This window comes from Saccoglossus kowalevskii, chromosome 1 (assembly GCF_978046115.1).
Source record: "Saccoglossus kowalevskii chromosome 1, keSacKowa6.1, whole genome shotgun sequence".
Taxonomy (NCBI): domain Eukaryota; kingdom Metazoa; phylum Hemichordata; class Enteropneusta; family Harrimaniidae; genus Saccoglossus; species Saccoglossus kowalevskii.
The window spans coordinates 16,803,456-16,816,559 of record NC_140641.1 but is presented as its reverse complement, the minus strand read 5'-3'; the positions used below and the strand labels follow the sequence as shown (position 1 = coordinate 16,816,559).

Here is a 13,104-nt window from a genome sequence, read left to right as displayed (position 1 = left end):
AATGCTGTTCCAAAGCAATATCTTTCAATATAAGTACTCGTTTGACAATCATGCAGATACAAGATGACCAAATGTCAATCATTTTAGTGTTAAAAAATCAAGCATCAGCTTCTGTATCCATATCTCTGACATGTTTATGTTCAAACTATACTATATCACTATAAACAAAACTATTGTATATATCTTAAATTCGATAACAAATTAGGATTCTGCCATGCATGGCTTCTTTCATGATTAATTCAACATTTTCCCGTTTCTGGAATTGGATCTCAAATGTGTGTGGACGGATTTGGTTTAAACTTGGTATTTCATACATTGAACACAATGGGATCTTGATGTGCATCATTTTATTTTTTGGATTAGGATCAAATTGGCCAACTGGCAGCCATTTTGTATCAAAGAATGCAGTTTTGAATTCTAACATCAGACATAGGTGGACCAATCACATTCAAGATTCACACATTAGACATTATATTGTACATATGCACATGTATTCGTTTCATGATCTGATTTAAGATGGCCGATTGATATTCATTTTAAAGTCAAAAATGCATTAAAATAACACATTTTTACCATCTCTGAACTGGATCTCAGTCGTGCATGCAGCTCTCTTCAAACTTAGCACACACATTGAACATAATGAGACCAGGCCAAGATCTAAATGGCCGACAGGTGGCCATTTTGTTTCAAAAAATGCAATTCCTGTTTATTATATTCAACATGTCTGGACATCAGACATCATGGCAGATAAACGTATTTTTGTCACCATCAAATCCAAAATACCTGACTGGCAGTTATCGGTTTAAACAAATGCAGATCTACAGAGCCATATCTCATACATGGCTGGCCCAATCAAGTTTAAACTTTGCACATACATATATATCTCGCATCTGTATTAATACAAACAAGGACTATGACATTGACAATGACTTGTTTAACACATGAATTTTCATTCTTATGTTAAGTATGGCATCAAAAAAACATCTGAAATCTAGTTGCTATGGTGAAAATTATTAGAACATTGTGATGAATAGTAATAATTTTTTGTGGAATAATACTTTAACATTTCATTACCTATAGGAATTGTTCCAAATATGTCTGTTTTTACGTCTTTTCAGGCAGTTTTTCTCTCTTACCTGTTGTTAATGTATCTAATTTGTCTTTTTTTCCCCTAGATGGAACAAATTGACCCAGGTGGGAGTGTTCATCGTTCGTTAAGCGCAAGCGCCAGAAGTGACAATGAGTTCTACCGTCCAAATCGCATGCATCAGTATCTAACAGCAACTGAAATGCCAGGTGAATCCGAGAAGGTGGTTGATATTAAACTTGGAAGACCAACAAGAACAAGGTATGCTCGATTATTGGTTTAATTTGCATTTGCACCCCACTCAGGTTTCTTACAGAAACTATTGGATTATGACTCAGATGATATATGGTGGGTGTTACATGTGGAACAGGATGTGCTCATGCTTTTCAAAACACCTGATATCATTTCATGTTCACCATGAGATCCATATATCTTTATATATCATTCCATGTATCTTTCTAATTTGATGTAGTGTGATATACTTTCTTCTTGTGGAGTATTTTGTCAATAAGTGTCAGTCATTTTTTTTGTGTTCTTGAACTTGTTAATTCCTCATTGTTTAATGATCTACTTTTGTGTTTGTGATTTCCTCTTCACAAATATTATGTGGAGTTTGCTATTTTTCCTTTGATTTGCTGAAAATATATTTCATAGTGACATGTTTTGTATGCAAGCTCCAAAACACAAAAAATTGAAAATACAATTTCAGCTGAATTAATAAATAAATATATCTTGTGTATAGAGAAAATTATCCTAGGTTGATAATCATGATTATTGCTAAAAGAACAGCTCATTTTCTAAGTTAGAAAAATATAAAATTTGGTAATTTAATGTACTTGTACCATTTATATGATCCACTGCCAGCCAGGACAATTAGAGTATCTGTAAATACAATTTAAAGTTAGCAATATGATCAAATATAGTAACTATATAGTATTCGTTTTCCTAACTTGTAGTTTATTAAGAGCTCGCCATAGATCACAGTCTGCGCCATCATTGAATTCCAGCCAACTGGATATAAGGCATCTACATACAATTGGTCAAAGTAAGTCATCTATCAGTACTTTTATTTACTTTTTAATTAACACATACCATATTTGCTCTCCTATAAGTACTTCTTAGCCAACAGTGTTTGTTTCTGTGAGATTATAAATGCACCGAACCAGACGAATCTATTATAAGCCAATGTTTTGTATTAGAAATTGCATGTTCACACGCGATTCTAAGAGTTCATTGCACCTTATTTTTCATCACTCTAGTTACAGATTCCGCCAATAAACCAAAGAAAAAAGTACTGCAAAGAGAGTGAGTATATATAATTGATTGATCACATGATGTCATTATTGATGGGCGTATGCTTGTCCATGAGCAGAATAATAATTACATAAATTTACTTTTAAACTCTGACACCTGTTGACTGTTTACGGTTTATCAATCCTTGGATTATGATGCGTCTTCAAGTTTTTCATTTCAGTGATGTTAACGAGTTGATGATTTCAAAATTATGTTTATTTACAGTTTACTCCCTCCAACTGGCAGAGAATCGCTGCATCAGTTTTTAACCGGGGCTAGATACAACAGGTTTGTATATGACCATAATTTATTGAACCACAGCCAACAGGAAATGTTCATTGAATTCTAAGCATGTGATGTGATTGTTTATTTTGCCCTTTGATCTTGTTTTTGTTATGGGTCTTGTGTTATCCTCGAAGCTGTCTCCAATTGTGTCTATGCGGGGGTAGTCTATTGATTGCATCTAATTCCTATCTGACAGTGGTTTGTACTGATAAACTATTAACCCACAATTTTAGCATGTTGACTGTCCTGTATTCATGCAATTTTAATGATGGCCTGGCTAACTAGTAACAGCACTGCAAATTTATGATATTTTGCTGGAAGGTTTCATTACATAAATGGACATGAAACAAATTAAAATTCAATCTTGTTTCCAACAATAACTTTCTTATGATTTCCCTTTAAACTCTTCTTTGGTGACCATTTTGTATTGGAAAATATGAAGCTACTAAATGCATACAATTGAGAGGTTCATAATTCAATTACTTAAGTACCCTAATTTTTCTTGGGAGGTTGGGGGTTGGAACAGCAGATCGTAAGAATATTTAAGTTCCAGGAAATTCCTGACACTAAAAGTGTGTCAGCCGTGATCATGCATTCTTAAGATGATGTTAAGCTAATATGCTGACTTGGCAGTTAAATATAAATGAAGGTCATCATGTCGTATTAAAGTTATTAAATTCATAACCATAATGATGTGAAGATTTGCAGAAACCTCAAATGTAGAAAAATATGGCATGTTTTGTAATAATGTCATTATTTGTAATCTCACGATGTTATTTTCCATTTTGAATATTTTCACAGTTGTGAAATAATCAGTTTTAAAATAAATATTGTCTGCTATTTGTTATGAACTACAGTGATTGAAATGCCAAATTCAATTTTTGTTGCCCTTCATGAAATATGCCTTATATAACTTTTTTTCATATTTTCAACAAAATTAAAAAATTAGTACAAAAAATTCACAAAATGTTGCACCAAAGTTTTAGCTGAAATAAAATATGCATTTAAATGATTCCTCTCTTAAAATTTAACTTAAATTTACTCTATCTATTATAGTTTAGATTTCCCACTACAAATTTGATTTGTGTGTTATTGCTTTCTGTGACTTGATTATATTTTCTATTTTTTTTTTGTCAGAGCAAGATGGATTGATAATCATCCTGCAACAAAATATAGTATGTACAGTGAATATGATTCAGGTATGTAATTTACTGGTTCTATTCTATTAAAATATTCTATCATGATACATGTGTATAATGTCATATGAAGATTGCAATGAAAGCCAAATGATGATCATTTCATTTGTTACGTCAATTTTACCAGTATATTAATATCATCAGTTTTGTTTATTGGCATTCTATTCAATATACGCAACATATACAGATTGCTGGTAGTATCTCATGATCAGCTGTTGATCTGCATTACCAGTGATTTCAATGGTTGAGTGCATATAGTGAGTGGAATGTCACATAGATGTCTATGACATCCCATAGTGTGTGATGTTTGCATAAATCTGAATAGGTAATGAGATATTACTAGCATAGTACCTAGGCGTATAGTGAGTGGAATGGCACATAGATGTCTATGACATCCCATAGTGTGTGATGTTTGCATAAATCTGAATAGGTAATGAGATATTACTAGCAATGTACCTAGGCATATAGTGAGTGGAATGTCACATAGATGTTTATGAAATCCCATAGTGTGTGATGTTTGCATAAATCTAAATAGGTAATGAGATATTACTAGCATAGTACCTAGGCATATAGTGAGTAGAATGTCACATAGATGTCTATGACATCCCATAGTGTGTGATATTTGCATAAATCTGAATAGGTAATGAGATATTACTAGCATAGTACCTAGGCATATAGTGAGTAGAATGTCACATAGGTGTTTATGACATCCCATAGTGTGTGATGTTTGCATAAATCTGAATAGGTAATGAGATATTACTAGCAATGTACCTAGGCATATAGTGAGTAGAATGTCACATAGATGTCTATGACATCCCATAGTGTGTGATGTTTGCATAAATCTGAATAGGTAATGAGATATTACTAGCATAGTACCTAGGCATGTAGGTAGTGGAATGTCACATAGATGTTTATGAAATCCCATAGTGTGTGATGTTTGCATAAATCTGAATAAGTAATGAGATATTACTAGCAATGTACCTAGGCATATAGTGAGTGGAATGTCACATAGATGTTTATGAAATCCCATAGTGTGTGATGTTTGCATAAATCTAAATAGGTAATGAAATATTACTAGCATAGTACCTAGGCATATAGTGAGTAGAATGCCACATAGATGTCTATGACATCCCATAGTGTGTGATTTTTGCATAAATCTGAATAGATAATGAGATATTACTAGCATCATACCTAGGCATATAGTGAGTAGAATGCCACATAGATGTCTATGACATCCCATAGTGTGTGATATTTGCATAAATCTGAATAGATAATGAGATATTACTAGCATCATACCTAGGCATATAGTGAGTAGAATGCCACATAGATGTTTATGACATCCCATAGTGTGTGATATTTGCATAAATCTAAATAGGTAATGAGATATTACTAGCATAGTACCTAGGCATGTAGGTAGTGGAATGTCACATAGATGTCTATGACATCCCATAGTGTGTGGTGTTTCCATAAATCTGAATAGGTAATGAGATATTACTAGCATAGTACCTAGGCATATAGTGAGTGGAATGTCACATAGATGTCTATGACATCCCATAGTATGTGATATTTGCATAAGTCTGAATAGATAATGAGATATTACTAGCATCATACCTAGGCATATAGTGAGTGGAATGCCACATAGATGTTTATGACATCCCATAGTGTGTGATATTTGCATAAATCTGAATAGATAATGAGATATTACTAACATCATACCTAGGCATATAGTGAGTAGAATGTCGCATAGATGTCTATGACATCCCATAGTGTGTGATGTTTGCACAAATCTAAATAGGTAATGAGATATTACTAGCATAGTACCTAGGCATATAGTGAGTAGAATGCCACATAGATATCTATGACATCCCATAGTGTGTGATATTTGCATCAATCTATATTTATATTGTGGATATGGCACTTGTCAGTGAATCATAAATTTAATTTTCATTTTTTGTGTGTTTGTATGGTATGAATTTTTGCATGGCAAATAAATGAATAAAAAAAGAAAGAACTGAAACTGTTCTTGCCAAAATCGAATGTTTTAAAATAATTTACACAACTTAAGGATGGTTTTACAAGATGAAACAAGAAGTCTTGTCAAATAATGTAGGTATGTTTTATGGTAAATTTGTTTGGTTTACTGTATTATACATACATATTATACATCATGACAATGAATCTTATTTATAGAATGTAATAATGTCAACCATTGCATTCTTTGTACAGGCTATTTTCCAGTTATATTAGATCTAAAAGCCATCAGGAGAGACTCTAATGGCATGTATATTAATATACAAAATTTGCGCAGTTTCACTTGCATGAACTGGATGAACCAATTTGTCTTTTATCTCTCCTTGTCCATCAAGTCCTTTGCATCCTGTTGCAACAAACCAAACTTTGTATCAATGTATGACTTTACCCCCACCAAAAGTGTGTTGTTGTTGGCACTTGTTAAAGAGTGATGGTCGTTTTGTATGTTTGAATCTTGGGTATATAAAATAAACAGTGTCTCGTACATGATTATATCAAATATGTTGCATGAAACCCATATCGAACATGCCACTTCACAGCTTCCATCACCCTTTAGTTGTATGTTCTGAGAAATCAGTATATTAGTATGATGATATGAAATCATTTCTATATTTCAGAATACAGACAATCATTTGAAATAAATAGTGAAAATGAACTGAATTTTAAAATCAACTTTTCCAACTTATTTGAGTCCAGAGCTGTTGGGTATTAGTGTCATTTCATTTATGTGTATCTGAACCATCTAGTCCTCCTGTTTATATCCGTAGCAATTAATCCTGTCCTTATTTCAACTGTCATTCCAAAGAAGAAATTAGCAGAGTTGCCGAGTGTGAAAAAGGTTGCGAAAACGAATATTTTAACAGCTGCGAAACTTTTAGAAGGTTGTAATAATTGTGGATGACCATTTTTACATCCATGAGATCTGTTTTTAACCATTTTGAACGTTTACGAATAGTGAAACTTCAGTTTCCAAAAGGAAACAACATTTTGGCCATTGAGGGCGCTGCTGCAATATTGGTTTCAAGGTATTCTAGTAACAGGGTTAACCAAATGTATTGTTGGTTTGATTTGAGGGCACTAATAAAAAGAGTGATGTGTGATTGAATTTAATTTCTTCTGCACTTATTCCCTCTGTGCTGCATAATGTTTTATTTCATAGAATGTGTACATTAATTTGTTAATTAATAAAGATACAAGTCCTGGAAACGAACTTACCCGGTACATCCAGAGTTCAGGCTACTTTTCTATAGCTTGGTCTTTCTGATATGCATTGTGCCATTAACCAGAATATTCCATCTATGAATAAAGTTTAATAGGATTTATCTATTCAACGTCATTTACAGGCTGCCTACCGCCCTACGGAAGTGAAGTCTCATCCAGTTCAGGCTCAAGTACATCTGGTGATCAGACTCCTCCAAAGGAAAAAGAATCCTTGCCTCCTGCTGTCCGGTCATCTACTCCGGCATCCTTGAAAGAAATCACTCAGATTCTGGAAGTGGAAGCTGAAGAAAGAGCAGCTAACGAAATTTCAACAACATTGGGAAAACCCAAATGCGCATGGGATGGTGAAAAAGGTGGTGGTGGTGACAACCTTGCTTCGTTAACTCCACTTAATACCTCTCGAGAGACATTCAATTCTGATAACAACAACAGCAACATCAGCATGCTGACACCGAAAAAAATCATGTTGCTACCACCTGAGGAGAAAACCATCTGCCAACAATCACAGCATGAGTTGAAAAGACACCCAGGTATAGAAGCTACATGCTTGTTCTGCAGAGCTTCCAACCACGATGAAATAATTGAATCAAACGGAAAGTGTGAATCAGTTGAAAATCAGCAGTATATGAACACACAGAAACCAGCTTATGAAAATGGTGAACAAAGTAAACATTGTATGAGTATTCAAGGTGAGTCAGCATAGTTATGACAAGATATTATATCACCTAGTCCACTGTACATGTTTAGAATCCATGGTTGATTGAAGCCTAAACAGTAAAAGGTGTGAGAAAATATCTTGGCTGTCCCAGCCACTACCTGATTTACTTGTTCAGAAAGTAATGATTTTACAAACACTTTCTAGTGAAGAATATTGTCAGTCCCCGCTCAAATAAGGTTCAAAACATAGACTTATAATTCAAACTGTGTCTGTGTGTGCATGCGTGAGTCCATATTTCTGGACCCTCTGGACCAAATCAGTTATTTTTTTGCATGTACTATAGTTATGTGTAATAAATGAATATATATCAATTCATTTTGCCGACTGGTGGTCTGTTAAAATTGTTATATTTTGAACATGGCATTTTTGGTTCAAATTTAGTATATACCGATACCCCGGTATTGTTAGTGATCACTTGCCTATGGTGACCACTTTTAGGAAGTGTAAATTAAGTCGTAACTTGTGTACAGAGTTCAATTTGTAGAGCATGTACACACTTAAAGCGGCAATCTCAGATTTTGGGTCTATGATGTGAAATATTGATGGTATGAATTGCGGGAAATATTAACTTAACATGCAGTGACTTTCAGCATGTCCAAATAAATGTTGCCTGTTGCATTGGCTTCCCATTTTATTGTTTGCTTGAATTTCATTTGCATTTTTATACAGTTCTAATGCAAGTTGGATTGACAAACAATCCCCTCTGATCTTAATCACTGCTGCTAGCCACAACCGGGCTAAATCCTCAACTTTTCCGGAATTTGCATACCATCAAATCTTTCACATAAGAGTCCCAAGATCCTAATGAAGCTATGAATGATCTCTGTGTACAACTGGCATAATCGTAAAGCTTTGTGGCCTCTATTAATTCACACACCAAGTAAACTAATCACTAATCACTAAAAATGTATCCTATAACTTTCAAAAAATGTATGTGATTGCAACCGGAGTTCGCAACTTACTGTACTAGTGCATCTGCAGATGGAAAATCATTATCATGTGGCGAATGTTCTGTCTGTATTGTCATGTTAAAAAAAAAATAATAATTACTATTAAATTGGTGGAAACACCTATTAAGTATCTTTTTAATTCATGCACTTCAAACAAATAATCTCCATTTGTATTGAATGCTTAAAATTAATTGAAAATCAAGTTTTTAATATATACTGTGTCATCACAAACACTTGACAGAACTTTTATGTTTTGTTCCTATCCTCAGGAACCAAATTGGGCTTTTCCTCAACTAGGCCGAAAATTACACCACGAAGGAAAAACTTGGAAGGTAAACCAGTAGTGCGTTCTTCCTACCAGCAAGATGCTGATCAAAATCAGAATGAAGAGACAGAAACAGAGCAGCAGAACAAGAAAGAACCAGATGATGAAATACACAAGGAAAATGCAGAAAGGACAGAAACTGAAAATGTGAAAGATAACATTGCAGAAATTGCTAATAAAGAACTTGTGAATACTGCTGCTCAAGATGTTGGGAATAATGATGATGAAGATGCTGATGCTGATGAAGGTGTAGTTGAGAATAATGCTGATGGTAGTATTAATGATGACAATGCTCATGATGAAAATGTTGATGGACTTTCAGTAAACAATAAAGTTGTTGAGGAATGCACTGTGAATACACAGAAAGAGGTAGAGGACACTGATGCACACGGTGAAACAGTACAACTTGACACATATCGTAGTGAGGTCACAGAGACACCTAGAAGCGAGGGAGAGGACATGAGTGAAGAGATTTCAGTGTCAGTCACCATGAAGGACAGGGAACAAAATGATGAGGATTCAAGAAAAAAGATTGATGTAGAAGATGATGTGCAAGTTGATGAAGGAGAAGTTGGACAAACAGTGGGATCAAATCATGATTAAATTAGAAAAAAACAAAATTTTGTTATAATGTAGAAGCTGTTGAGTTGGTGCTTAAAGCAAAGGTGCTTACACAAAGTAGATCCCTAAACACGCAAGCGTAATTATGAACACAATTCTTAAAAGCAGATTACCTAAGCCATTTTTACTGTGACGATGATAGTCTCAGAAGTCATAGCTACATCACCCAGGGTACATGCATCATATGTTGTCTGTTACATTCAAGCTCCAAATGTATCTGATTACAAAGGCAGCATTATTTAGTTTATTTTTAGTTGGCTATATACGTGTATGTGCTCATTATTAAATTATTATCAATTTGATGACATCAATATGATGAAATAGTTTTCTATGATTGACAATATGACCACAAACTGGCATGAAATTAGGAAATGTTGACAAACTCCAATGGTAAAATTAATACTTACGCTTTAACCCTGTGAGCACCAAAGTCAACTTTTGTCGCTACCGGTACTACTAAACTGACATAATTTTTTTTATAATTTTCCAAGAATTTTGATCATGACTTGTAGTAAATAGGAAATTATGTTGATTTGGTCCAAACAAAATTTTTTTTTGGAAACAAACAAATTTTTGCTCAATTTTTGGCATGTAATTCATCACTGATCAAAGAAAACCAATTACGTACATCAATCCCAATTGAAAAAATGAGTTTCAGCTAATTATTTATATTTTGTGATAATTTTGTCAACTGTTGGCTAGTTGACTAGAGATCCTTCCAAGAATTAATCAAAATGTAATAACAACCTCTTTAATTCCGTCCAATAAGGAAAGAGATGCTTTAATCTTAGGCCATTGTACACAATGTAGTGTTATTTATTTACAGGGGGGTTGGTACACAGCGATTACGTAGCTGAAAAGCAAGCAAGCTAGTGTTATTTGCAAGTATGTATATATTAAAACACCAGATCACATTCCAGTATTGAAGGGTTACTGACTGAATACCATGTATGATTTTTATGGTCCTGTACACAAACCAGTACATGTTTATAAGTGAATGTTATTGATTTCGCAACTGAGATTGTCATAATTCAGTTTGAACCCAAGAAATAGCTAAAGGTGTACATTCCACTAGCTATGATAGGTGGAGAAGGCGAACTGTTAATTAACATATATCACTCATAGTCTGTGAGAAATCTAGTTGGAGAAGCCAGTTAATTGAATAAGTTTTGATGATCTTATTAAGGAAAGGAATACCTGACTTAAACCCCAACTTTCTGTAATAAAAGCAGGTCTTACAATGACAATGAATAGGATACCTTAACTTTGAAGTAATCTAAATTCCAAATCATAATCAAAAAAAATATTGTTTTTTAGCTTAAAATTAGGATCCTGGTCTTGCCAGTTGTTGTCGTAATCTAGAAATTCACGCACTTCATCATTTGCGCAAAACTTGCCTATGTCAAACATTCATAAACAGTGTAAGTCAGTCTCCTCACTGAACTGTCTTGAATTTCCAGTAAAAATAGTTATTTTTGATAGTCTACTGGTAATATATTTCATAATTTATAATGTGTTAGTTTGATTTGTCATAGACAAAGCATGCATACACATTCGTAATATTGCTCAACGAACATCAAATTTTCTCCAATAATTTGTATTACAAGCTTGTTTGTTATTTGTGTGTGATAGTTTGAATAATATAGAGCCATGCAAATTATATTAAAAAAAAAATTATATATTTTTTAAAAAATGTCGGCCACAGAAATATTGCCACACCTTATTTGTTTTCATCATTCCAGTTTTTAACATGTTTTTTTTTCAAATGAAAATGATTTTCTGTTATGCCTTATTTGGGTTGTAATTGGTAAATTGTACGAGGGTGGCTTTAAATTTACGGAATTCTCAATCTTTATCATGTGCTTTATGTGTAATTATACCGTCCTAAAAGAAAATTATAATGTAGTGAATCATTTATCAAAGTCCTTTTTATCCGTCCAAATTGTACTTAAATATTTTTCCTGTTTGAGAAAACTATTTATTTTTTAACTGCTGCTTGATAATTTGCTTAATATTTAATATTATGTCAATATTACATTTTCTCCCAGACTTTTAATGAATAGTTATTGATTTTTAACTATTTAATGTATTTGCTTTATTGAAAAAGCATCTCTAAAAGCCTATGTAGAACCTTCAGAAAATGTATACCAACCTAGTCTGTACACTATTTTGATAGGGCAGGTGCTTATAATATAGCAAATATAGTTCTCTTTTTTATTATAATTTCATATACTGTAAAATACTTTATTTTCACTGGAATTAATTTTCGCTGAAAAGACTTTTTAGGTGTTTTGTATGGAATTTATTTTTTCACTGATTTTTGGCGAGTTGAATGTAAGAAATTGGAAAAAAGGTTAATTCGCTGGAAATTAATTCCAAGCGAAAATAAAGTATTTCACAGTAATGTCTGTAGTTGTTCATATGAAATGTAACATGTACTGTCATTCAGATTCTAGCCCTGTTGGGTGTTCTCACTTTAGATATTAACACTATACTAGTGTCTCCAATAGTGATACTCACCAAAACGGGTTAGATTGTGTTTAGTATTCTCATTTTGAGAAAGATCTTTGTTTTCCAAATGGTTCTCTGGACTTCTAACAAGAGACTTAATTTACATATGACATCCAATGCATTTGAGGTACATTGGTAACAAGGGCAAGAATATTTCAGCCTTGTTCTTCTGAAAGTTACTTATGCTTGATATAGCTACTTATCAGTATCCGTCCATAGTGTGGCTTGTTTGTTTTTTTACAATTTGCTAACCAAACCTTTGAAAGTTGATACATTGATGCACTGATGGCAGACAAAATAAAATATGGCTGTGCTGGTTGAAGTCAAATAAACTCTTTGTATTTCCAAAATATTGTACTATTGCTACATATTCTCTGTACTGATATTCAGAGTGGAATTGTGCTAGGGGTATACATGGTTGTACATGTGCTCTATTAGAAGCACAAATAAACCAACAAATATTTATTGAATGCAAGATCACAGCCTCACCCCTGTAATTTACACAAGCGCATGTACTTTAATAAAGCAAAAATGATAGGGTATTGCAATATGTGTTACAAACATTAAAATGCAGATGGGTCTGTTGCACCATTGCAAATAAAGAGGTCGAACATACAACCAGCCACATAAACCTTTCTCTTTTTGATTGCAGTGTAAATTCAGTTTGCTTTGATATAGCTTTTATTTATTTATCGCTTGGAAAATGCCTGTACAATGTATATATGTTTATGCTTGGGTTTTATTAAATAGAAATCTAAAAAAAAAAAAGTTTCATACTTGTCATTAATATAGTTGTCAAATCTGTTTGTATACGAGAGTTTCGGTGAAAAAAACCATTCATGGTTCTATTATATTGAATTCTGATG

The 13,104-nt window shown here is 33.3% G+C and overlaps 1 protein-coding gene across 4 annotated transcripts in view; it reads left to right on the top strand.

Annotated features, from left to right (window-relative positions):
• The window catches only part of LOC100378543 (uncharacterized), a 30,684-nt gene extending 17,678 nt beyond the window's left edge, over positions 1–13,006 (top strand). For all 4 annotated transcript variants that reach the window (XM_085499646.1, XM_085499641.1, XM_078014291.2 and 1 more), the window contains 7 exons: positions 1,176–1,348; positions 2,044–2,132; positions 2,347–2,392; positions 2,606–2,668; positions 3,803–3,864; positions 7,236–7,802; positions 9,051–13,006. In XM_085499646.1, the coding sequence (XP_085355772.1) occupies positions 1,176–1,348; positions 2,044–2,132; positions 2,347–2,392; positions 2,606–2,668; positions 3,803–3,864; positions 7,236–7,802; positions 9,051–9,709 (1,659 nt within the window). In that variant the 3' untranslated portion in view covers positions 9,710–13,006. The remainder of the gene's footprint in view (positions 1–1,175; positions 1,349–2,043; positions 2,133–2,346; positions 2,393–2,605; positions 2,669–3,802; positions 3,865–7,235; positions 7,803–9,050) is intronic.
• The last annotated feature ends 98 nt before the right edge of the window (positions 13,007–13,104 follow it).